Source organism: Doryrhamphus excisus, chromosome 17 (genome assembly GCF_030265055.1).
Source record: "Doryrhamphus excisus isolate RoL2022-K1 chromosome 17, RoL_Dexc_1.0, whole genome shotgun sequence".
NCBI lineage: Eukaryota > Metazoa > Chordata > Actinopteri > Syngnathiformes > Syngnathidae > Doryrhamphus > Doryrhamphus excisus.
The window spans coordinates 17,080,792-17,107,815 of NC_080482.1; the positions used below are offsets into that span (position 1 = coordinate 17,080,792).

The window sequence follows — 27,024 nt, forward strand, 5'->3', positions numbered from 1 at the left end:
GGGTGCTAGCAGCCATGGTGGTATAGAGTTGGTGACAAAACCACAGAGGAAGAATAAATCCTGAGGGTGAATATACGTCAAGTCATCGTGGATTGTCTTCCTTATTCTGTACCACAGGTTAGTACAAAGTAGAGATAATTTATATTTAATGGCTGTAAAGAGTTTAGAAAGTTGCTAGAGTAAACAGCTGACTGCTAAATGTTTGTTACAAAATGTGTTGTAGAACATTTGAACAGAAGCGAAATGGCTAATGCTATCCAGCTTTAATGGACAGTTAATAGCATGAAGCAGGCTAATTGAAAAATGTGAAATGTGTCTGGAAACAAATTGGTAATTGTTGATGTAATCATCTTATGATATCTGAAATGTTATTTTTAAGAGGAAGAATAAATCCTGAGGGTGAATATACGTCAAGTCATCGTGGATTGTCTTCCTTATTCTGTACCACAGGATTTTCAAGGCACACAACATTTACATTATAATAACTTAATATTTGAAATATTAAATATTTTTAAAAGCAATCAAAATAATGGCTATAACGGGAAAAAGTTGCAATAAGTTAATATTGTGAGGGAAAATAATTGTACAAGCATGAAGTTCAAATTTTTAAAGAAAAGTTGAAATATGATAAACGATACAGTCAGATAGGTTGGGAACAAAGTTATAACATTATGGAAATAAAGTCATAATGTTACAAGAAGAACATTTATAAAGATTATTTAAGAGGAAAATTTCAAAAAACAGCAAAAATTTGAAAAAAACAGCAAAGAATGAAGTTGATTGAAGCTTTTTCACATCACAAAGCTGTGATGCAGTTTTTATTCATAATCCAAGTGAAATTGGATATCTGTCATGATGCAGCACAGCCGTCGGGAATCAATGCTTACCTTTTGGAAGTTATTGATGTGATTGATGTGCCAATATGCAAATGAGATTGAGATTGTTTTGATTGTTAGCATATCCACGTGCCGATAATAAAGTGTGTGACTGCACAATGTCGTGATATCATTTTCTCTTTATTCATTTCTGACCATCACAAGTCCTTGGGGTAAAGGAAATGTAAAAAAAAATCCATAAACGTACGACGCAAATTGTTGCTGAATGACTTTATCAGGGTAATGACGTCCTTTATTGGCCTAGTGGCGCCATCTGCTGGACGTGTATGGCGCTGTGCTCTAACGCTAGTCAAAAATGCTCGTCACGTGTTATTTTCATGAAAATGAGTTTGTGCGTATTATCAACGTGTACGTACTTGTGACGTACAAACAAACTAAATGACTGCGAGCGCGGTCCAAATGTGTTACTGCTCTTGTTCTGCTGTCCCTTGCCCCGTCGCTGGGTTACAGATGACCACAGACCCCGTTGCTCCCCATGCCTGGCCCGTGGCGGCTCTGCACGGTGTCTTCTTCCGGGTCCAGTCGTGTGCGATGTACAAGTGGTACGGGTCGTGGGAGCTCTCCAGCTTCTTGGAGCGGATGAAGCTGAGCATGACGCCGAAGGAGAAGAAGCTGAACATGCCGAGCACCACGAGGATGTAGAACACGGACTGAGATTGGGACTGGGCCCGAGCCGCCCACGGTGGTGCGGCGGTGTTGGTGTGATTCTGCGGGAGGGAGGGAGGCTGCGGCGGAGCGGTTCTGTTGAGGCAGTGATGCAAGAGAGAGAGCAGCAAGGAAGTCAACTCGGTGGCGTTGATGTGTGACATGGCCGCCCTCTGTTGGACACTCCGCGAACTGCAGCTGCAAAGGGTGGTAAGTTTTTATTTTATTTCAATTTCCTTTATTAGTCAGGAACATGCACTTTGCAATGATATTACATGATATATTTTTGATCCCACAAACTTTAATAATAATGAACATGTAGCCTTTTTGCCGTTTTGTGAACATGGACCAGTATGCAGCTGGAGTAGCCGACAACTTGCTGAATCCCGACGGCTTTCCAACATTACTTGGTTGTGTGGAAGAGTCAGAAGAGCAAGCTGTAAGTAAGTCATGGAGCAAAAGCACTTGTCTGTGTAGTACTATAGCATGTGCATACAGGGAGCGGAGTTGCTAATCGCCATTTCCCACCATAATCGGCGGCTATACCTGAGTTTTTTAAACACTGGTAATACTGCAAAACACATTAGATGTTACCGATGCTACCAAAGCTAAATTGCTAAAACTACTTACCATTGAGAAACTTGAGAAACTTTTGGACAGATTTAGTAGAGATACTCAATTGTTTTAGGCCACCATTAAATTGACACAAGTACACACAATCTACACTGCACAAACGCTACTCAAGCTCTGCAACCATTCTGTCCAGTGGACAGTCATCAATCATATCATAATCATATTATATTATTAATTAGCCTATTATTATTACTATCAGGAAAAAGTGGTAGCAAATGAATGAATGAATCATTCTTCTTCTTCTGATTACTACTACTACTAGTAGTAGGCTAGTATTAGCCTGCTTATTGGCTTTCTTATTAGCCTGCTTTTGCCCTATTATATGAAATTTGTCAGAGGTTTTTTTTGTAAAAAAAAAAAAAAATCAAATTATTTAGGGGAGCTGAAGCCCCCCTAAAATAGGCCTAATGACGCCACTGGCAAGCACAAAATCCAAGGAAATACAGCTGGTATAGGTGCAGGTCCTGGACGATCTAAAAAGCTTTCTGTGCGGGTTATGGTGTGTAGCTGCTCTATAGGAGTCCACCGAAAAATCAGCATAATAGGTCCCCTTTAAGAGAAGAAAAATTGCCTGTGATTGGCTGGCCACCAGTCCAGGGTGTGCCCCTCCTCTTGCCCCAAGACAGCTGGGATAGGCTCCAGCACCCCCTCGTGAGGATAAGCGGTAGACAATGAATGGTATTTGAATGTTGTCTACTTTTGCTGTTATGTTTTGGTGAGGACTGTGCTAAGCGCTAATAAAAATGGAGAGCCCCGGTTTAGGTTAGCAATGTTAGAAAGGATTTAAGGAAGAAGCGTGAGGTCTAAGTATTTCTCTTCCTGCATGATCGCCGTCATGTCAGTGTTAGCATGAATGCTACGTAGTCATGATATAGTATTCAAATGTTGTAAAGAAGGAAAAGCTTACCTGGCTGGCTAGTTCCGTGGGGGTTTTGGTGCACGTCCAGCAAGACTTGACTGAAAAACAGTCAAACCTCCCCCTGGATGATGGAACGTTCCCTCCTCCATCGTCACACCCGGCGCATGTCAACACGTTTAATGAAAGGACGGCACCGGAGGTCAAAAAATGTCATCCAAGGGCTAAATGAACGCTTGTGCATGTGGACGTAACGTACAGTCTCATATTTAAGACTGGTGGAGTTCCTGCAGAGAACAATGCTTCAACTGTGGCACCCAGCTCTTAAAGCGTCACCTTCACACGTCCTCTAAGTCACCTTTTTGCAGGGCAGAACAGACACCGTTACACAGACCCCACGTGTGCACCACGTGCACGAACCTGCGCCAACACTCCGATTCAGGCGCAAGCTAAAAGAAGCTTCAAGTTGAGTTGAAGCAAAAAGCACTTTTTAATAATGTTGGTGCAGTAATATGGGATAAAAAGTTTGTACTTCCTAACTAGTTTCATACAGCCTTTGAGAGAAGAGGCGCTCAAACGCTTACTTGGGAAATTCCAGGAAGAAAAACAGGCTTCGCTACACGTCTCATCAACACAGCCTGGTGTGCTGCCGAGTATCCGGAAGCTGTTAAAATGTAATGTTAGCGCTTTAGCTCACAAAGCTATTTTGAAGTTTGTGGGTTTTTCATGACATCATAAAAGAAACAACCTCCTTGTGGGCATGATACCACCTCCGAGCCGCCCCACAGGCTTCGCTACACGTCTCAAAACACAGCCTGGTGTGCTGCTGACTATCCGGAAGCTGTTAAAATGTAATGTTAGCGCTTTAGCTCACATAGCTATTTTGAAGTTTGCGGGTTTTTCATGACATTATTAAAGAAACAACCTCCTTCCTCGTGGGCGTGATACCACCTCTGAGCCGCCCCACAGGCTTTGCTACACGTCTCAAAACACAGCCTGGTGGGCTGCCAACTATCCGGAAGCTGTTAAAATGTAATGTTAGCGCTTTAGCTCACATAGCTATTTTGAAGTTTGCGGGTTTTTCATGACATCATAAAAGAAACAACCTCCTTCCTCGTGGGCGTGATACCACCTCTGAGCCGCCCCACAGGCTTCGCTACACGTCTCAAAACACAGCCTGGTGTGTTGCTAACTATCCGGAAGCTGTTAAAATGTAATGTTAGCGCTTTAGCTCACGTAGCTATTTTGAAATTTGCGGGTTTTTCATGACATTACTAAAGAAACAACCTCCTTCCTCGTGGGCGTGATACCACCTCTGAGCCGCCCCACAGGCTTCGCTACACATCTCAAAATGTAGCCTGGAGCTATGCTAGCTATCCATTAGTCAGCAACAGGTGCAGCAAATAGGCTATGCTAGCATGCGGTCGCTGTTAAACTGTGAGTGTAATGTTAGCATTGCATACTAGCGATGATAGTGTTGCTGTTGTGGTGACGATATTTCAGCGTATAGTTCCAAAACATTTGTCCGAAATCCAAATGGTACCACCTCGGCCATATTTGACCACACGTTCTGACGTATTGACCTCAATTGAAAACCGGTGAAGTACGTTGAGGTCTTTCGCGAAGGAGGTTCAAAGCGGGACTTTAAAGGCTACAATGACATAAATCAGGCTTCACTACACATCTTAAAATTAAAATATTGATTGTGTTATTCTTTTTTATTCAGCAAATAGACTAACCTAGCATCATGTTGCTGTTCATATGTGAGTGTAATGTTAGCAATTTAGCATCACATAGCTAGCCGAGTGTTGCTAACGTCTGTGTCCTCCTGTCCCGCATGATATATGGCATGTATTATGTTGGACAAGTGCTCAGATACAGTGTATATGTCAAAAGTACACAAATGAATCAAATGCTAAAGTGCTAAATAATGCTGTCAGAGACACAATCAACTTGTATGCAGAAACACTACACACACACAAAACCGACTAATAAAGGCATCAAGGCTAACCCACATCCAATACACTATTGTGTACTTCTGACATGTATTTCAAATTAGTATTTCAAAGATACTATTCCAAAATACTATAAGATGAAGAGTAACGGGTAGCGATGTGGAAGAGTATCCCAATGCACAACACCGCCCTCTAGTGGCATGTTAAGCTACCGGCATCCCAGCACCATCCACCTTGGATTCCAGCAATCTGCAAAGAAAATAAGAGAAACTGTTCAATCAGGGGGTGTCCAGACTGCGACCTGGGGGCCAGTTGTGGCCCGCAGCACATTCTAAAAATCGAATTGGACAAGAAAACTAAAATACAACCCAGCTACTGAATTTCCAACAGCGATAAATCAGCAATGATTTTACAAGAATTAAGAAAAAATAATTAGAAAAGCATTTTAATGTAAAAAGAAAAAGTCATATTTTTAGGAGTTAATATTGTGAGGAAAAAATTATGTCATTTTAGTAGCATAAGGTTGAAATATTAAAGAAAAAAAACAATGACTAAAGTTTTCATTTTTGGAAAAAGTTAGAATGTTACGAGAGTACAGTTCAAATAAATAAAGGCAATAAAGTCATCATATTATGAGAAGAAAAATGGCAAAGTGAATGTTAAAAAAATCTGTAATTTTTATGAGAATAAAGTCAAAATATGATGAGAAAACTGCAATAATAATGTCATTTTAGTAGCATAGAGTTAAACTATTAAAGAAACACATGTTGATACCATGAGGGGAAAAAAAACTAAGTTGTATGTTTTGGAAAATTAGGTTGGGGAACAAAATTATAACATTATTATTTCAGAAAAAGTTGGAAAATAAAAAAAGCAACAGCAAAGATTGGCAAGAAAGAGTGAAGTTGATAAGAAAATAAACTTTTTCACCTGTGGTACAAAAAAAGTGTCCCCCCCCCCTGCCCCCCCGCCTTTTTTTTTTTGCATGTTTGTCACATTTAAATATTTCATATCAACACAACTGAACACAAAATGCAGTTTTATAAGAAAACTTATTAAGGAAGAGAAACTACAAAGCTACACGGCCCTGTGTGAAAAAAAAACATAACTGAGATGAATTGAGATCGATCAGTGTGGAAAATGATATAAAGCCATTTTGTAGAGCTTTGGGACTCCAGCCAACCACAGTGAGAGCCATTATCCACAAATGGTGAAAACACGGAACAGTGGTGAACCTTCCCAGGAGTGGCCGGCCAACCAAAATAACCCAGAGAGGTCACAAAAGACCCCACAAAAACATCCAGTGCAGGCCTCACTTGCCTCAGTTAAGGTCAGTGTTCATGACTCCACCAAAAGAAAGTCAAAAACGGCCTGCATGGCAGAGTTCCAAGACCAAAACCACTACTGAACAAAAAGAAATGCTTTTAATGCTGGTCTCCATTTTCCTCAAGACCTTTAGAAAAATACTCAGATGAGACAAAAGTTGAACTTTTTGGAAGGTGTGTATCCCATTTCAAAAAAAGAACATCATAGAAGAGTAAAATATGGTGGTGGTAGTGTGATGGTCTGGGGCTGTTTTGCTTAATTTTGCTTATTTCTTAATAATTTAAAGTTATATTTTGTGTTCAGTTGTATTGTCATTGACTAATATTTCAATTTGTTTGACCATCTGAACCATTGAAGAAGTTTGCACGCACTCTTGCTGTTCCACAAGAGCCTTTCGGGCCTTGCGGGCCTCCCAAGCGTCCATGTCGGCTGAAATCTTCTTGTAGCAGTAGACCAGAACCACAATGAGCCACAGCTGCAGGACCACAATCAGCACGTACATCACCATCTCCGAGATCACTGCCGTCGTCTCCCGGGAGCCTTCACAGCACAAACGAGAAGTTAAGACGAAAAATCGCAATCAGAGATGGCGGCGGAGCCACGTGGCTTACCCACGGCCGCAACGCTAAGCTCCACCTCCTTCTCCACGGTCACGTTGGGACGGAAGCCGGGCAGGAGGAGCATGCGCCGCAAGGTGCAGCGATACGTCCCGGCGTCACTGAAGCTGACGTTGCTGATGGCGATGCTACCCACCTGGACGTCCTGGCTTTGTGTCCCGAGCCAGTCCAGGCGGCCCCTGAAGGCCCCGTGGAGGATATCGGCGCTCGGGTGGTCGTAGTGGAAAATCTGGCAGCCAAAGCGGGAATGCTGGTTCATCGTGAGTCATGTCAGACTAAAAGTGGCTGAAGCGCTCGTGCTCACGTGTGTGAAGCGGTCTTGTCCTGGAGCTTTGAAGTGCCAGTCCACGCTGGTTCTCGCCGTCACTTCAGCTCGATTTTTACACCAGATGCAACCCAGCTTGAAACTTTGGCCCTCCACAGCCTCCGCCAGGGAGTCCACCTCCGCACAGCCCCCCTGACACTCGCACGCTGCCAGACCAGCAAAAATAATATGTATTAATACACATCGGGAATGGGAATACTGAAATATTTCTGGCCACCTTATGTTGTATATTTGTAATATGAGGTTTCCAGTATATTTGCATTGAAAAATACAATTGAAGACAACCGATACAGCTGAAAAAATAATTTGTAAAATATAATTAGATAAACAGTAAATATTTCAAATCAATGAAATGAAACAAAAAGCTCACAAATACTGTAATAGTACAGAAATATGTAGAATATTGCGTGTATTGTTCTATTGTTCCATGGAATGATGTGCCCAAACAAGGCAGCCTACATGTGGCTGACTCACTAAACATTCATTTTTCTATGCTCAGTAACACGCCATGGGGCCAAAGAAGGTTGGGAGTGGCAACTCGCTAAAGATGGTGAGAACCACAATTGAATTCAATCTCATCAGGAAGTACGGGATGGGATATCCGCATCAACAATAAGGTACATCCATTCCTCACTTTATTATTTCTCATTGTTTTCTGCATGTACAACTGCAATTCTTTTCTCTCAATTGTATTTTTTATTCATATTCTTATGGGTCTGGATTGGATTGATATTATTTCTTATGGGAACAATTACCTCTATTTTTATATTTTTTGGTTTTCATTCACCCTTTTGGAACAAATTATTCATTCATTTTCTACCGCTTATCCTCACAAGGGTCGTGAGCGTGCTGGAGCCTATCCCAGCTGTCTTCAGGTGAGAGGCGGGGTCCACCCTGGACTGGTGGCCAGCCAATCCCAGGGCACATATAGACAAACAACCATTCACACTCACATTCATACCTATGGACAATTTGGAGTGGCTAATTAACCTAGCATGTTTTTGGAATGTGGGAGGAAACCGGAGTACCCGGAGAAAACCCACGCATGCACGGGGAGAACATGCAAACTCCACACAGAGATGGCCGAGGGTGGAATTGAACCCTGGTCTCCTAGCTGTGAAGTCGGTCTGCGCGCTAACCACTCGACCGCCGTGCCGTATAAAGGCTGCATTTAAATTTAAAAACTGCATTTGGTGTTCAGTAATACTAATATTGAAAATATTATTATAATTAATATATTATATTATTATCTATATGTGCCCTCTGATTGGCTGGCCACCAGTCCAGGGTGTACCCCGCCTCTCGCCCAAAGACAGCTGGGATAGGCTCCAGCACCCCCTGTGACCCTCGTGAGGAAAAAGCGGTAGAAAATGAATGAATGTATGAAAATTATATATATTTTATATATTAAATATATTATTGTATATAAATATTAATATTATTATAATTATTATAATTATAGTATTTAAAATATTTATACAAAAAAGTAAATTACAAAATAATGAGGTATTATTCCTTCTTAACATTGAATAAAAAAATGATACATAAAATGACTTGATAAAAAGATGAGTTGTATGTCTTCTTAGTAGTTCATAAAACATATGAATAATGTAACATTGCCTTTACCAAGATAACACATTTCATTCTGCATCGTATTGACACTGACGTTATGTCATTATTCATAAATGATTCATTGATTGACAGGGGAAAGTCCACGTATGTAAGTCCAAGTCTTACGTATGTTATGGTAATAGACAGTGAGTTTTAGTGATCAAATAAAATGACTGCTTTATGTATTGACATGAAATATTTCACAATATTAATATAACATATCATGATCAGTTTATGAAGATTCATTGGTCATTTGTCTGTGGTGGTTATGTGGATGATTCTGAGTCCACAAGAAACTTGTGAGGACGTCGGGACTCACCAAGCAGGCCGACCATGACCATGCCAAAAATCCACCTGATGTCTGTGGCGGCCATTGAACGCAACACGGACTTCACGCGTAGTGAACCAGGCCCGCCTCGCCACTAAGTCTTTCCATGTGTCCGCATGCTAATCATCCGGGCTCCATCCAGTCCGTCTGAAACAATCACAGATCGCCCTCGCACTCGTTTGCCGTATCCCCAAAAAGACTTGGTCCCACTTTCTATTTAGGGGGTGTCAGTAATCCTGATGAGGGCCGAGAGCCAGCCAGGGAAACTGGAGATGATGAGACTTCATACCAGAAGATGTTTATATAAAGTCCTTCGAGGGACTATGAGACTTGCATCAATAAAACATTTGATGTTTATTATTATTATCTCTAAAATTATCATGATTGGGCCACATGGTGGACAAGTGGTTAGCATGTAGGCCACACAGTCAGGAGATCTGGAAGACCTGGGTTTGATTCTCTGTGTGGAGTTTGCATGTTCTCCCTGTGGGTTTTCTCCGGGTACTCCGGTTTCCTCCCACATTCCAAAAACATGCTAGGTTAATTAGCCACTCCAAATTGTCCATAGGTATGAATGTGAGTGTGAATGGTTGTTTGTCTATATGTGCCCTGGGATTGGCTGGCCACCAGTCCAGGGTGTACCCCACCTTTAGCTCAAAGACAGCTGGGATAGGCTCCAGCACCCTCGTGAGGAAAAGCTGTAGAAAATGAATGAATGAATGAACTACTTTAGTCAGTAGAATACTATCTAGTATTCTACACTATCTAGTATTCCACACTGGTCACCAGGTGTCAGGAATGTTGTATTGATGACTAGCCGCCACAGGAAGTACTCATGATCATGTGACTCCCCCAATTGCCAAGATGTGTTAGTTCATACAATGTCCTATTTTGTCTTATTATGGCCACTATATTGCGTGATAGGAGTATAAAGGTGACTATAGGGGTGCTATTTCATGTCTAGAGGGCTCCAGTGTTAAAAAACTTATATAGTAGATCATTAACAGGTTTTCAATGCACTAATTATAAAAAATATTCCATTCATCAATAAGGAATCCTAGTTCACAGTCGGGTCCTGAAACAATAAACTGCCATAAACAAGAGATTAATAAGTGTGCGTTCAATAAGGGATTAAAGGATTTGCTAAATGCAAGGTGTACTATGGTACACATTATGTCATTGTATGGTCATATCACCTCGTACTTCGGTACAAGGTACATTATTAAAAAAAAAACAACAAAAAAAAACCTTAAACTGTATTATGGAAAGCAGGAAGTGAACAAATGTAAGAGTTAGTGATTGTAAAAGTACCAGATGGAGGGGTAGGATTTAATAAGCTTTGCGTCTTCCTACTCCTTTTGGACATGTGGAACTGGGAACTGATTATGGGATGCACTCAATTGGAATCTGATGCATGTTCAAATGAAATAAAACCATTACCATTACCATTACCATTACCATTACCATTACCATAATATAATATAATATAATATACGCACAGGTAGGGATGGTTCAAGGCCAAACTTTAAAGGTCTCTGCCTCCTCATAAAAATGCGCGCATCATTGCTTACCCACCCTTCTCAGGTCAAAGTTCACGGCCACCTCCGGCATCTAGACGTTAGCTAGTGCATTAGCTTGCGTTTATTAAGCTGATACACATTGCGCATGGTATTGCTCTTCCGCTAACTAGCAGTGCGTACAAAGTGTGTGGTTGTGCGCGCCGACTTGGTATGATATTTTGGACTTTCCCACTGAGACCGTACCAATTAGAATAATGTCACCAGGTGGCCCAGATACCACAACATTCACACACACGACTAGCGAGACCTTCAAGAACGTCTTTTAGCGTCACATGATTGAACTCCATGCTTTTGTTTTTAATAGTATTATTATTTTTACTTCATAGTATCATCAAAGCTTAGCACAGTCAAAGAACAAAAACAACATCAATTCAGTATTAACACCTTTTTTGTTTTCTGGAAAGAAGATGAAAGTGTCAAATAGCATCGTAAATCAGATGTTTTTTCTTTATAAACAGTCCAAATCAAAATCTTAAGACCAGTTGACAAAAAGAATATGCATTTTTCGCATTTGGACATTAATGAGGCTTTTAATGAGGTTGTTTTTCACCTGATCAAAGGTTTACGACCAGAGGCTATAAAAGCCAAAATCTGCCTCAAATTGTCATTTTCTGTCAGGCATTGGCACGGTCATGCCCTCCTGATGGCTAAAGCTAAGAAGCATTCCTTTGTTGAACGTGGTCGCATGGTGGAGCTGCATCAGCAAGGCCTCTGGCTGAGGTTGGACGCAGTAAGACAGTCATTCTACATTTTTGGAAAGATCCTGAGCACTACGGAACACAAAAGTCAAGTGGTAGACCCAAAAACATTCACCTGTGGTGAGCCGTAGGATCCAACCCGATTCGGCTGTCCGTCAAGACACGGGGCAGTCCTCCACCCAAATGCCGACTGCAGCACAATAACCATCCCACGGTATCTGTGGGTTTCAAAAGAATTCAAAGAGCTGGTCTCCTTCAACGCCACAAAACTGCCCATTTAGACTTTGCCAGGGAGCATCGAACATGGTACATTGACTGGTGGAAAAAGTTTTATTCTCCTAGGAGAAAAAATGTAACCTTGGCGGTCCAGATGGCTTCCAACAGAGATCCCACCTGAGATGTTTTCTACCCGGCACGGTGCTTTTTATTTGTTTTTATGTTTTATTTTTTATTTAATACTAGGAAGGCTTAATAATTACTCATTTACAAATACTGTATATACTTTTATGTATGAATAATATATTCTATATGAAATACTAGGAAGGAAGAATACTTTTATTTATGATCTACTAAATACGTTTTTTAACCCTGGAGCCCTCGAGACATGAAATAGCACCCCTATAGTCACCTTTACACTCCTATTACGCAATATAGTGGCCATAATAAGAAAAAATGGACAATTTGGAGTGGCCAATTAACCTAGCATGTTTTTGGAATGTGGGAGGAAACCGGAGTACCCGGAGAAAACCCACGCATGCACGGGGAGAACATGCAAACTCCACACAGAGATGGCCGAGGGTGGAATTGAACTCGGGTGTCCTAGCTGTGTGGCCGGGTACTCCCGTTTCCTCCCACATTCCAAAAACATGCTAGGTTATGATTGATGCGAACCTCCATCCATAATTTAATTTCTCTGACCTCATGGTGGCGCTCAATAAAAAAAATCACGAGTAACGGTTAATGAGTCGCTTTTGGGCTTTCCATTCCGCGGAACGACACCACAGAACAAACAGATTTGTCAAAGCGAAAACCGAATCATCTGACAACATTGGCGTAAGAAAATCAAGGTTTGAGTGCAGTTGCGTGTGTTGCAAATAAAAAGCCAAATCATCTCAGGTCAGGGCTGTGAATGAAGGTCTCAAGTGGTGGAAGATAGCAAATAAAAAGCCAAATCATCTCAGGTCGGGGCTGTGAATGAAGGTCTCAAGTGGTGGAAGATAGCAGGAGCACATCAGCGTCGCTCGTGGTTTGTTTTAAGGGTCAAAGGTAAACACGACACATTGAAAGGCCTTGATAGCCTTCCTAACACCACATCCACACGCTGATATGTTTGTGTGTGTTTGTGTAGGTGCACTGGGGGGGGTCAGGGTTGTTGTCATGTGATGTAGCTCGATGATAGAGTGAAGCTCTCCATGGGGGTGGGGGGGGGGGTCCTTGCCACTTTTAACCTTCCAGTCTCATGTGAGCGATTATGACAACAGTGGCGAGAGTGACATCAAAACCTTGGACAAGAGCTTGGGTGGGGGGCATGCATGTGTGTGTGGAAGTGGGGGCTGCACACACACACACACACACATTCCGGTCACACACCTCCTTCCTCCCTTTGCTGCTGATGTTTTCTTATTTTTAGCACAGATCGAGTTTCCAGTCCCCTCCCAGCCAGCGTCAGCTCTCCACGCAGCCCGTAGCGGTCCCAAGCATCGGCAGCCCGAAACCAGGAGGTCCGAAAAGATGCCACACGGAGATGCACCGCATGCTGCAAAGTGCCAAGTCACTGTGACGTGACTGGGCTGGCGATTTGAAGAAAGGGAAGCCAGTGCTGACTCCCCAGGCAGGTAAATACAAGGTGATGCTGCTCACTGATGGAGGTGTACTTCAGGTGCCTTTAAAAAGTCAGGGATTGAGGCCCGTCACACTCAGGACAACAATAACAGTCTTGTGCATTATCATCCTGTTTGTTGATGTATTCTTCCCATCAGACAAGGTTACCTGTTGTGGGCTGCCAGGCAAGAAGAAGATATTTCATCTTTTAGAGGCTGCCCAGCATGCTGACTTGTGAAGTGATGCTGCAGCAGCAGGAAGGTGAGGAGCATTTTTGGAGTCCTATTTGCTTAAACATTGTTTATTATTATTATTATTATAATTATTATGACAGTGTGGCTCGCTGTGGTGTCGTCAAAGCGCATTCGCGAGTCATAAATAGACTATTTATCAAGTTGTGCATCTGTTCCCGGAAGCCCACGTTCACGCATGCGCATTCGACGAGGGTTCGTGTTACACCGCATTGTTTAACACAAGAGGGCGCCGTGTTGCTCAGTTTTTATTGGACAATGACTCCCTTTAAAATTAGCAGCAAAAAAGTCCAAGGGTGAATATGAATATAGTATGACTCATATATCAGAAATATTTTAGCGCTATTGTTGTGATGCCAACAGTCCTATCTTTTATCTCAGATGTTTGAACACAAATCGACCTGATTCACTACGACGTTCTATTTTAACGTTGATTTCAGAATAGTGATTGGTACGGAATAAAACATGTTTTAGTTGCGAATTGTTATCGTGGTGAAGTTAGTAACGCCGGGCACGACATCCTTTCACCTGCAGCTTGCTGGGAACAGTTATTTCCCGGACGGAACCACAAAGTTTCGTGGAGGGGTGCACGTATCACGTTGGTTCTTTTTGTTTTGCATATCTAGATGATATGACTCACTTGGCATGTATTCTGTATAACATCTAATGTCGTAATTGTAGAGAACACACATTAGTGTGGGGTATTTCATAAATAAGACAAATAAGATGTCTGTATACTATTGTGACTCCCCCAACCGAAGGGTAAATGTATTGAGTCGAGTCTTTTTTCTCCTCCGCTTCTCCACAACAATAAACGCTACCATTTAACTGTCCGCATTTAATTGTTTCTTTTTTTAGCCTGGTGTTTTAAGTGTTAAGATGATAGACGTTTGAAGTTGTCCATCTCTTTGGAGAGCGGCAGACCTCCTTCCAAAAGAGGCTCGGCGGGGCTAAAAAAAAAAAAAGTTAGCAAAACTTTGTATAGAGTCCCGAGTGCTAGCTAGCGTAGCTTAGCTTGGCGGAGGAGGGCTAACGGTTAGCCGCCGCGGGCCGACAGATGCTGCTTGAGCATCCCACCCCCCCGACAATGTTGATGTGTTCTGTCGAAAAAGTGGATTTTAACATCACTTCGCGAACCGTCGCCCGGCTCGTCTTGGAGGCCGAGCAAGAGCACAGGAATGGAGGCAACTCTTCCAACGGCAGGTATGGAGATGGTGGTGGTGGTGGTGGTGGTGGGGGGGGGGGGGGGGGGGACAGCCAAGTTTACACTCTGCAGAATGACATTATGGTTGCTTGGGGGTTGACTTGTACGTGCTCACGTTGTGTGTTTGGATTTATTTGCAAGATTAGGATGGTTAAACATGTCCGTGCTAAGATTGTTCTTGTTCAAACACAGGAAAGCAAACAATGTTGCCGTGCTGCCTCTTTTTTTGCAGTGCTGCTTTTGCAGAAGTGACACACACACACACACACACACACACACACGTACACCTTCAGCGTCTTACAAGTCACAACAGTCGAATGCAAAGGCTGTTCTGTGCTTTGTGTTGGCTTGTAAAAGTTCCCCCCCCCCCCCCCCCCCATTTGTATGCATGAGGATTCCAGCAAACACCGTGGAGACATTTCTGTGTGTCTTTTTGTGGCCGCTGATAAACTTCAGTCTTACTGGAATGTTGCCTTTTGACCTTCAGGACATTTGTACCCAGTTTTCCTCCGTATCTCTTTCATCCAGAACGTTGGGGCTTTTTAGGAGTTCATTTAAAGGGAGTACATTGTCCGGTAATTCTCGAATGTCCTGCCAAATAATACACATAACAGGAATCAAAGCGCTCTCAGACTCTCTTTTCCAACTTTTAAGCTGGAATAACTTTTTAATGCAACATACCCATGTCGCGTGATATCGGGTGACCGTACTGGAGCTAGGCATTCAAATGCAATGTATTTAACCCTGCCACAAATATTATTAACCGGCTTAAATGAGCCTACTTTCAATGGAACCATTTCCCAAAATGTTCCCATATTCTTCCCCAAGATACTTTTTAACCAAGGGGTGTCCAACAATGGTGGTTAAGATATTTCCCACAGGACTGCTATGTATTTTTGCTTAATAGAGGCATAATTAAACAAGTTAAATACATGTTTAGAACTACAAATGGACTTTCTTCTGTCACTTTTTTAACTATCGCAAACATTCTTCAGCTTATTCTTTTAGTTTTCTTGTTTATTTACAGAATGTGCCGCAGGGGCAATAAAAAGCAGCCACCTTGGTGGTTTAAATCATTAATCATTGTCTTGTTTGGAGGCCAGGCTTATGTTTGAAAAATGAAAAGGAGCTATGTGCCACCAATGGTCCTTGGACACCCCTGCTTTGGACAAATAAATGTATGTTTAGTCACCTTATGTGATAGCTCACATTGTCAGAACTGGCAGAACAGGCCGTATGTAAAGACCAGAGAGAAATACAATAGTTTGCTCAGTGGACGGCTTTATTGGCGCATTCTATACGGCAAGCCTCGTTGGTGCACAACTAGATGAGTGTGCAAAGCCTGTGCTCTTCTTCTCACTTCTCAGGTGCGCTTGCAAAGACGAGCCTCCTAGCGCAAGCCTGACTTCTCACTTGCGGAGGAGCTGTGAGGAAACAATGCAAGAGGCAACGCAAGACCGCCCACGAACCAAAAAAAAAAGCATGATTGAGTGTCTTAGTCACTCTTAGCCGACACGGTGGACAGCTGGACGTCCTGAAGAGGAGGAAGCCCACTGTGAGCTAGGACTGAAGAATTACTGCTTTATTATTTCATGTGGAAATGAATGAATGGACTTGATGCGGTTCCACATATTCCTTAAGGTCCCGATCAGCTTTGACCATCCGGCAGTCTATTCCCGAGCAGGACTCTGAAAATGACAATGTCCTCTCCTGTGAGGCCAGAAACCGTCACTCTGACTCAGCCCATCCCCGTCCCGACGCTGACAATCTTGCCCCCGTCCTCCGACACGGAGTCCTGGTCCCGCTCGCCAAGCCCGAGGCTGACCCGCTCTGGCCGGCAGTCGCGCTGTCACCGCAGTAGGAACCGGACCAAAAAACGAAACTCAGAAGACCGACCTCCGACGCGCAAGCGGACCGGAACCCCGCAGATCGTTATAGAAGAGTGCATCCCCAAGGGAACTGACCCGCATGGGAGTCCCTCGCCTTCCACCACCGCCTCTGTGGCAGATCAGGATCGGGGCAGCCCCTCTCAAGACCACCTCCTGCCCCCATCCCAATCCTGGTCTCGTAGCCCTTCTCCCAGCCGGCGCTCCCGCTGGTCCCTTAGGAGCCTGCTCGGCAGAGACTCAGACTGGGACAGCTGCAGGTTAGTGCTGGATTCATACACAAAAACCAGCCGCTTACAGCAAGATTTCATCTCCAGTAAAACATGTATTTTCCGATAGGAAAGAATAGATATTGAAGGGTAAACTGTGGCCGTCATATAGGATTTATTCATTGCACAGGCAATGTTTTCAGTAACATTGTCAGCCCTCATTCATGTGTAACAATAAGTTCACCGTTCTGTAGTAAACTGTCGCCGTCGTTTAAGTATTCTCCTCAACGGTCTGACTGAGATGACTGGTCACAAACGGCTGTGCGGTATTTGCGTACATATGCACGTCCATTGTAAGCATGGGCCGGTTAGTAGTGTACCATGGTGTGAAAATTCGATTTCAAACGGCGTCATACCATTTCGACATACCAGCCGGCCGGGTCGAAGGGACCCAAGGACGGCACCCCCTCAGCAGACCCGACACAGCCCCCAGTGTGGAGGACCCCCCTGAGGAAATACTGGAGTTAAAAGACTAAAAGCATAAAATAGGACTAAAAAGATAAAAACATAATAAAAGTTTAAAAATATGAGTTAAAAGCCTGATTAAAAAGGTGTGTCTTTAATCTTTTTTAAAAATATCAACAGTCTCCGCAGTCCTGAGGCTCTCCGGCAGGCTGTTCCTCAGGTGGGGGCCATAGTGGCTAAATGCTGCCTCACCGTGGGTTTTGGTTCTGGGTTTTGGTATTGTTAAAAGGCCAGTGCCGGAGGACCGCAGGGTCAACCCCGCGGGGGGGTTGATACGGTAAAAGCAGATCAGATAAATAAGAAGGTGCAAGGCCGTTAAGACATTTAAAAAGCAGTAAGAGAATCTTCACATCGATAAGTTTTAAGTCATTTTGTTGGAATGATGGGCTCTGCGTTTAGCGATAGCTAACATTAGTAGCTAAACCTTTGTCAAACGTATGTGACGTGGGGCATGCTTAACATACTCAAAGCAGGAAGACGGCGGGACATGATAATAAAGTTAGCAGCGCCCATCCGTGACAAACGGCAGCTTTAACCAACTATATTAAAGTGGAAAGAGAATGAATGAATTCTGATGCAGTGACAAACATGTCACATGTACAATGTTCAATTCCTGGTTCTATTGTCATTGTCACACGTTCTTTATTGAAGTTATTTGTTTTGGTGCTAGCGGCATCAAAAAGCATCCATCGTTCAGTTGTACTTCAGTGTTTCCGCTGTATTCACAGTTTATTTGGTCCTGAACTCCTTATCTTGGGAGGCTGCGTGTGCTTGATGTGCAGGAGGTCCGCTGGCTCAGAGCACAGCGTGGTCTGCAGAGTCAGCATGACGTGTGACGGGCTCAGCTCAGGGTATTCTGCGCTGACGCTTGCATCAAACAGCTGAGCACAAACGTGCGCAGAATCAATAGGATTGTTTCCCAAAGTCCTCTTGTGGCCCGCTCCTTTGGATCACCATGGAGATAATTACCTCATGTTTTAAAAACACGCCAATATTTTGTGGTGTGCGTCGGAGGCAAGACAACACATCAAAAACATTTCCAACTTATTCACGCCGTACACTTGTAAAGTGACACTGCTGGACAACAACAACAACAACATAGCGGCTGACAGTCACAGCAGGCAGGGGGGCGGGGCTCGGGCTGCGTGCACCCGTCCCCTGAATCATGACATCACCCTGAGCCAATACTGGCCGGTCTGTAGTCTGATGATGTCATGCATGACCAATCACAGGAGGGTGTCGCTGCAGAGGGCAGGATGAGGGTCATTCCCCCCACCCCCACCCCCACCTCCATACATCATTATCAATTTGATTGGCATTTTCATCTCATAAATGATGGTTGTTTTGTGTTTGTTTTAATGGAGATAAACTAACAAGCACCTGTGAGTGATGACATGGCTTTAGCATATTTTTATGCTACATTCTGAGCAAATGCTGTGCTCATTTTCCCTTGAAAGTGTAACAATTGCATTATGAAATTGACCTCACGCGTATTCCCACTCTCGGAATAGCAGAAAACAAGAAGTAGATGCTACCGTACAAAACCGTGTACTGTAACTTCACTTCCCCATGAGGGCACGCTCATTTTATTGCAGAAGAAACATTAGAATAAAGCCCCCAGTAGGTCAGAGTTGAGCCATTCACCCCCTTTTTTCCACTCTGCCTGATGTAAGAGCATGTCTGCTTACGGGAAGAGGCACTGATTGCTTCCTGTGGCTGGCAAGTTAGCGCAATCTCTCGTGTGCCTGACAGGAAAACAAACTACGCAGACAGAGCGAGAACGAGGCTGGTGTGGGTCCATCGCTCAGGCCAGGCTGGATTATTATGTGGACTCTAATCCAACGGGATGGACAAAGATTGAGGGTGAAGGGATTGGGTGGACTCTGGGCTTGGGCCAGGTGGACTTGCTGGAGACGGCAACCGAAGGGAAATGCCCAATGGAACCATGTCATACAGCCTTTGAAGTTTTTCATATTAAGTCCACTATCTTGAAGGCTGTGATGGAAAAACAAATATTAGAAACAAGGTTTCATTTCGTGAGAATACAGTGGATTGCCACACATTTGTGGCCATGCAAATTTGCATTTTTTTGTAAAAAAAAAAAAATGCATTTTTTTCCACACAGTGGGTAATGTATAAATGTCTGTTAATACAGGTCAAATGTACCAGTGTTAGATTGCCCACATTTTTTTTTTTACATATTTACAGTATATCTTTATACTTGACTGAGTTTTTCCATCAAGTGTTGAGATTCCACACTTTTTGGCGGCCCCTGAATGTACCATAGTTATGTGCCGTGACTGGCTATTCCATTTGTTCATTGATTAGTGGTGACTAGCTGTACATATTTATACTAAGTGTGTTTAATGAGTCTGTCAGACATATTTAGGGTGTTGAGAGCGAACAATGGCAATTGAAGAGAGGAGGGGGGGGTATTTGGAGCTGAATTTCATCTCACTTTTTTTGTCATGTTGATTTGAAATTGGAGGAGAACGTGACCGTCAGGCGAGCAAGAGGATTTTGAGGATTGTGTTAAAAATAGACCATTTTATGGATGTATCAATTACTCTTGTTTTTTCACCACTTGCCAGCAGTTTTGGAGGGGGGGGGGGCATGCTAGAGTAGTGAATATATTTGCCCCCTTGACACAGGAGCGTAATGGCATCCCTTACTTCAAGAATACAGAATATAGAATAACAATCTAGCACACATTTAGCAAAATCTGCTGGTCCCAGACCGGTGAAATGTTGACATCCATTTGTGATAATATGACAATAACAACCTGTCTTGGCTTGTCTGTCCTTAGCACTGCTTGACTTGGCTTGCAGCACTTGAAGGACACACAATATGGGCGGAAGTATTGAGATAACACACCATTACAACTACAGGAAGTGAAATAGGAAGTTACTATTTTGGCCACCCCCTGCAGCTGTGACAGCTTCCACTCTTCTGCGATGACTGTCTTGACAAAGATTTGCCATTTTCTGAGGTCAAGAGGGCCAACTGGCTCATCTCCAGGCCTGTTCTTCCATGCTAAACTCATCCATGCTAAACTCATCCAAGCATGCTTCTGCTTTGTACACTGAGGGGCCACACAAAAAGCATACAAATACTGTATAGATTGTTTTATTTAATGCTAACATGGTTTTCTTTTCTTTTTTTAAATTCATATCACCATACTGTATTCGGTCTTATCGGTGCCCCGCCAGTTACCACTATGTTTATCGGAGGCCCCCCTCAAGCCCCCTCCCCCTGGCATAAAACCGCACCTCCTCCCCCTCCATCTGTGATCTGAGGGGATTACGGATGGACGGCAGCCCGTCGGCGGCTCATCCTGCACAGGCAGCAGCCGTCCGAGACGCAGGGGCGTCGACCACCGCGAGGATGGCAAACTGACGTCCGCATCAGCGCGGACCCGCTGGAGGATCTCTACACCCAGGGATACGGATCAAGGGTGGGGGGAAGAGGCTGGGGGACGCCGCTCACACGCCAACCCTCCCTCCTCCGGCCGAGTCTGCCTCGCTGTCGGCTGCTCAAGCAACGGGACCCACGGTTGTTGTGACGTTTTGTGCTCTCTCGGCTGGACCGCGTACGCCTCATGACATGTTCGAGTAAGTCTTCAGACGCGATGCCCGGAAAAGACGCACTGATTTGATCGCTCATGTTTACAATAGAGACGTAAACAAAGGAGGCAAACGAACGTTTTACGCATCGTTTTGTCAACACGGCGACTGTGGTGCGTTCAAGTGACACCCTGCGATCAGCGGTCATCCGGTCACAGTCTTTCCTCTTTCGCCCCCCGCCCTCTCCATCCTCCCGCAAGCGGTGTTTTTCGCAGCATGAAACCAAACTAACGATTCCTCGGCATCACCTGCCGCGCGGTTTTCTTTTTTGTTATTATTTTCCTCGAACATAGCCATCGATATAAAGCAGGATTTGTTTGTAGCCAAATTAGCTAGCAAGCCGGCTGCTGTTGACATTGCATGGAGGTGTGACGCCAATGAATGACGTCACGACGTGGCGATCATGATGGTGATTAGTTTAGTGACACTTTGGGGAAACAATGGCTGACACAGATTCATATTTGCTAGACGGGGATCAGCTGTAAGCCCATTACCAGCCTGTATGTATGGTAATCACTCCTGGTGGATGTGGCTGATCTGCTTTTGTGTGGCCTAGACTAGATAAATATTAACAGTATTTTGTGGCTATATAAGCAAGAAGAATGCTTGGTTTTGCTTTCCAAATAAGTCATGACTGCAGCAGAGAGAAAGATGACCTTGTAGTGGGAATACAAGAGTCCTTGCATTGGCACTGGGCTGGCTGCTTTATCAGTCAGAATAAGTTCAGCTGATAAAACTCTCCCTGTGAGGCCTCCTCTTTGCTTCTTGCTCGTGTTGTTGTCAAACTGGAGGCCCCTGCAGCCTCTCCTCCTCATCATCTGCTGTTTGAAGCTTTTTTTTGTGTCTCTTGTCTTCGTAGCACTGCCAGTAATTCTCCACGCAGCACGCCGGGCAGCTCACCTTCCCTGCGGCGCCGGGTGCTGGGGGGCGGCAGGGCCAGCGAGAGTGAGGGAGGTGGGGAAAAGAGTGGCGGAGGAGGTGGCGGTGGGGGCTCGGACAGCCCCCTGCCGTCCATATCGTCGGCGTCCTCCCTCACGTCGGCTTACCCGCTCGCTTCCAGACATTTCAGGAGCAATGCCAAGGTAAATGCCACCGCTAAAACTCTCCTGTGTTGTGTTCGGACTCCAATCATGAGGGTTGGCTCCACGCTCGTACGGAAGAAGATGCATCATTGTGTACTTTACACCGCTTGTAAAGACGTATTCAGGAAGCATGAACCACATGGACACCAAAGCATGGCTGCACACACAGGGACCCTAACTTTGTACTATTCGCATGTTGGGGACATACGTCACAAAATTAGGAATATGCAATTTTTTTTTTTACACTTGTATGACAGTGAAGTATACATATGTGTAACTTTACTTATTATAATGCCTGTGCACTTAACAAAGGTTTTATGACTGCGACACTTTGCTTATTAAATCCTACCCCTCCATCTGGTACTTTTACAATCACTAACTGTTACATTTGTTCACTTCCTGCTTTCCATAATACAGTTTAAGGTTTTTTTGTTTTTTTTTTTTTTAATAATGCACCTCGTAGTGAAGTACTGGGTGATATGAGCATCCAATGCCATAATGTGTACCATAGTGCGTGTCAATATAGTGATATATATAGCACATCATGACTGGTTCAAGACTCTTCATCCTTGGATTTAGCAAACATCAACTGCTTGTATTGTTTCTTGAATTGGCTCATCGTTGTGCATTGTTTGATTTCCTTACTCAATCCATTCCATAGTTTGATTCCACATACTGAAATGCTATGGCTAGCATAACGTAGTCCTAGCATAGAAGTGTTTCAAATGTACTTCTTCCCTGACGAAAGGGTGTTTATGAAATGTGCTATATAAATAAAGTGGATTGGATTCCGGTGCACCTGGCCCCGTACAGGTCAGTTGCTTACCACAATGGCAGCCATACTCCTACTTTATTGCATGCACTTTCTGCTGAGTCAGCAATCCAGAGCAGAGCGCTCTGATATCTTTATTTTAAATCGTGCACAGGAAATTCAAAAAGAGCCCATGACCTTGAAATAGATGATGCCTATTTCAATTTTCCGTTCTTTTGGGGAAAGCTCCAGAGATTCTACTTAATAATAATAATAATAATAATAATAATAATAATAATAATAATGCACATTTGACTCTCCTTCAGATCAAATAGATTGCTTAATTGTGTTATGTGTGTATTATCAAGAGTTCCCTTTTATGTGAGGCTTGGTTAGGTTATGGAGAGTGGCCCAATAAAAGTATGTGAACACTAATCCAAGAATGACAGCAGATTTCTCTTGAATTTTCCGTGAATAATTAACTTGCTTCAAGTGTTGCATGGCCCTTGAAATTGTATTGTGCGTCATTCGCATCGCTCAGAAATCTGATTCCAACATGCGCAGCAACAACATGACTTTATTTTTGACACATTTGAATCTTTATATTCAGTATAATCAGTATGAAATGTTAACTAATGATGGTGTTGTCATTGTCATTACAGAAAATGCAAAGCTGGTACAATGTGAGTATCCATCAGCTGTCTCATGTTTAACTTCAGATCAGGACTTTGTTGTCGGTACAGCCGTGACCTTCTCTGTGTGTGTGTGTGTGTGTGTGTGTGTGTGTGTTGCCGGTGCATGAGGGGTCCTCACGAGCTCTCGTCCGCTTCCTCAGGTTCTCAGTCCCACGTACAAGCAGCGGAACGAGGACTTTCGTAAAATCTTCAAGAAGCTTCCGGACACTGAGCGCCTCATTGTGGGTGAGTGCCAGGAGGCTCCGTCGGCAGGATTGTCTGCAGGTGTCCCGTCAGTCCACTGACCTGTCGTCTCTTCCTGCAGACTACTCGTGTGCTCTGCAGAAGGACATCCTGCTTCAGGGCCGCCTTTATCTCTCTGAGAACTGGCTGTGTTTCTACAGCAACATCTTCCGCTGGGAAACCACTGTAAGCACCCAGTGCATGCCTCTCTTCACACCCGTATCACATTTACAAAGTCCTTCTCTGCCCTCTGATACCATAGAGTCAGTGCACACATTGTGTGCACCTTGGTTGCACAATCCTACCTAACAAAACAACACCTCTTGTATTTGTACTTCTATGATTTGTGAAGGGAAAATGCCCAATAACGACAGCCATTAATGAAAGAAAAGGGAAAGTATTTGAAATCGGAATATCTTTGAAAATTTCATTTATTTCAGGACAGTAATCCCAAATGGAATATTTTCATAATTGAAGCATAAGACACCCTTTTTACGACCTTCTAAATACACTTTTTAACATTATTAGAGCCCTCCAGACATGAAAGAATACCCCATAGTCACATTTACACTTGTTTTACCCCATATAGTACACGTAATAAAAGAAAATGAGACATAAGTAAGACTTGTGTTCATGTGTATTGCTATAAATGTATTGCTAAAATCATGTTGAATTGCATCATATCACCAGAGATTGCACCATATCGTATCAGATCGCATTGATCCGAACTAAATGATAATCGCATCGTATCACCACATAATTCCATGTATCGTATTGCTGTCAGTGCATCGAGATGTGCATCGATTTGTCCTCAGTGCTGAGATTTTCACCCCTATTACACACACTTGCTAGTCAAGGTTCTCATTTTGAGGACATTCGTTCATTCAGTAAATGGTTTAATGGTTTTATTTCATTTCAACATGCATCAGATTCCAATTGAGTGCATCCCATAATCAGTTCCCAGTTCCACATGTCCAAAAGGAGTAGGAAGAAGCAAAGCTTATTAAATCCTACCCCTCCATCTGGTACTTTTACAATCACTTAACTGTTACATTTGTTCACTTCCTGCTTTCCATAATACAGTTTAAGGGTTTTTTTGTTTTGTTTTTTTAATAATGTACCTCGTAGCGAAGTACGAGGTGATATGAGCATCCAATGCCATAATGTGTACCATAGTGCGTGTCAATATAGTGATATATATAGCACATCATGACTGGTTCAAGACTCTTCATCCTTGGATTTAGCAAACATCAACTGCTTGTATTGTTTCTTGAATTGGCTCATCGTTGTGCATTGTTTGATTTCCTTACTCAATCCATTCCATAGTTTGATTCCACATACTGAAATGCTATGGCTAGCATAACGTAGTCCTAGCATAGAAGTGTTTCAAATGTACTTCTTCCCTGAGATCATATTTCTCCTCTCTTGTAGAGAAGTATTGGATGACATTTTTAGCTAATTGCTTATTTTTAGCCTTATGCATTATTTTAGCTGTTTAGCAAGTTGAAGTATTTGTGATTTTACAAATAAGGAGTTAGTATGTTCTAGGCGGCATTATGAATTATCCTTACTGACCTTTTTTGCAGTACATTTAGCCAGTGACGAAAGGCTGTTTATGAAATGTGCTATATAAATAAAGTGGTTTGGATTCCGGTGCACCTGGCCCCGTACAGGTCAGTTGCTTACCACAATGGCAGCCATACTCCTACTTTATTGCATGCACTTTCTGCTGAGTCAGCAATCCAGAGCAGAGCGCTCTGATAGCTTTATTTGAAATCGTGCACAGGAAATTCAAAAAGAGGCCAAAAGGCATCGAGCAATAAGACCATGTGAATGAAAAACAGTTGCATTGGTGTGTGCTGGTCTTTGCAGATCACTATCCTGCTGAAAGACGTGACCTCTATGACCAAGGAGAAGACCGCCAAGCTCATTCCGAATGCCATCCAGATCAGCACAGACAATGAGAAGGTCAGCCGGGAGCACATTGCACATTTCTTGCTATGCTGTGCACACACACACACACACACACACACACACACACACATAGACACACTTTGCCAATCTCGTACTTGGTGTATGCAGTATGAAATCAGCTGACTCCGCTGTATCTCCATTGGCTGCAAAACATTTGTTAACAGTGTCTGTCACCTTTTTCCTGCCTTCCTTGTTGCTGCGTTGGAATTCTCAGCACTTTTTCACATCATTCGGTGCACGGGATCGCAGCTTCATGATGATCTTCCGCCTGTGGCAGAACGCACTGATGGACAAGGTATGACCCCCACGTTGTAAAAGCGCTTGTCCAACATGCAATACTGCACGTTTGCTCTCTCTGCTTGGTGCAGTCCATGTCCCCCAAGGAGTTGTGGCACATCGTACACCAGTGTTACGGCACTGAGCTCGGCCTCACCAGTGAAGATGACGACTACGTTTCCCCGACGGCCGAGCACATGAACGGCCTCCTGTGAGTGCTGCACTCTCTGAACCTCCATTGCAAAGCCACCTTTCCACCTTTCCAAGTGCTGTATGGCACAGATCACTTCATTTGGTACACTTTCACAACCAATGGTAGATGCTCACAGATAATGGACACACCCGGTTCCCGGCAAATTCCAAATCCCATGAAGTATATTGGATTGTACTGAGTACGGTTACAGTTACATGTTATTGTGTCTTGTCAGAGCTCTGCTGCAGCCCTTTTCCCCTGCAGATAGCACCATCAAACCACATCCTGTTTCAGTGTAGGGTGTTTAGTGTTTTAGTGGTTGGTTTAACATTTCAAATAAACGTTTTTGGAGAAGCCTAGTCAACAGATTCAAATTTGGTGTTTCATTCTCAGTTTCAAACAAGTATTGGAAAGGGTTCTAAAAGGTTTGTTGTTTCAAATGACTTTAGCGTGTCGTCCTGGACTTGTGGATCACATATAAATACCAAATACGAACCAAGTTGCAACATAGCAAATGTTGTTGTCCTTTGACATGAAATGAAAAAGGCAAATGAACCAATGTACAAATCAAATACTAACCTATGAATGGTTAGACACTGAACACTACGCTGTAGGACACTGTTCATTTTTTTCTAATGAACATAAAAATGTCTTTTGCAAAGTCTTGAGGAAATCCATTGAGATTTAGGGGTGCCACCTCACACAAACTTTAGTAAAATGTCAGAAAATGTGCAATTTCTAGTCTAATTACCAAAAAGTTGACCTGGAAATGTTGAGTACAATGAACTTGTATACAGCATCATTTTCTATAGGGGTATCAAAGGGGGCCCAGACCAAAGACC

The 27,024-nt window shown here is 43.3% G+C and overlaps 3 protein-coding genes across 8 annotated transcripts in view; 1 reads left to right on the forward strand and 2 right to left on the reverse strand.

The window, feature by feature from the left end:
• Positions 1–65: 65 nt before the first annotated feature.
• The window catches only part of gramd1a (GRAM domain containing 1A), a 39,401-nt gene continuing 12,442 nt past the window's right edge, over positions 66–27,024 (forward strand). The window contains exons 1-14 of one of the 5 annotated variants that reach the window (XM_058052824.1): positions 66–117; positions 1,347–1,751; positions 1,894–1,984; positions 7,753–7,870; positions 13,106–13,305; positions 13,450–13,552; positions 16,114–16,892; positions 21,849–22,071; positions 23,485–23,505; positions 23,658–23,742; positions 23,822–23,925; positions 25,612–25,707; positions 25,928–26,008; positions 26,082–26,200. In XM_058052824.1, the coding sequence (XP_057908807.1) occupies positions 16,441–16,892; positions 21,849–22,071; positions 23,485–23,505; positions 23,658–23,742; positions 23,822–23,925; positions 25,612–25,707; positions 25,928–26,008; positions 26,082–26,200 (1,181 nt within the window). In that variant the 5' untranslated portion in view covers positions 66–117; positions 1,347–1,751; positions 1,894–1,984; ... (2 more) ...; positions 13,450–13,552; positions 16,114–16,440. Of the gene's footprint in view, positions 118–1,346; positions 1,752–1,893; positions 1,985–7,752; positions 7,871–13,105; positions 13,306–13,449; positions 13,553–14,242; positions 14,746–16,113; positions 16,893–18,658; positions 20,978–21,848; positions 22,072–23,484; positions 23,506–23,657; positions 23,743–23,821; positions 23,926–25,611; positions 25,708–25,927; positions 26,009–26,081; positions 26,201–27,024 lie in introns of those variants that run through there. The other 4 variants (XM_058052825.1, XM_058052826.1, XM_058052827.1 and 1 more) reach the window with 4 other exon arrangements.
• LOC131105729 (potassium voltage-gated channel subfamily E member 2) lies at positions 1,301–1,736 on the reverse strand. Its single transcript, XM_058054138.1, has one exon. It carries the CDS (start codon positions 1,703–1,705, stop codon positions 1,301–1,303), a length of 405 nt encoding a protein of 134 aa, XP_057910121.1. The 5' UTR covers positions 1,706–1,736.
• On the reverse strand, positions 4,326–9,371 carry si:ch211-225p5.8 (uncharacterized protein LOC555567 homolog). Of its 2 annotated transcripts, XM_058052831.1 has the most exons (5): positions 9,184–9,371; positions 7,233–7,399; positions 6,923–7,157; positions 6,683–6,851; positions 4,326–5,234 (listed from the first exon to the last, which is right to left on the reverse strand). In XM_058052831.1, exons 1-5 carry the CDS (start codon positions 9,236–9,238, stop codon positions 5,189–5,191), a joined length of 672 nt encoding a protein of 223 aa, XP_057908814.1. In that variant the 5' UTR covers positions 9,239–9,371; the 3' UTR covers positions 4,326–5,188. The 2 variants fall into 2 exon arrangements, with proteins under 2 accessions (XP_057908814.1, XP_057908813.1); XM_058052830.1 differs by lacking the exon at positions 4,326–5,234 and having other exon boundaries at positions 6,582–6,851.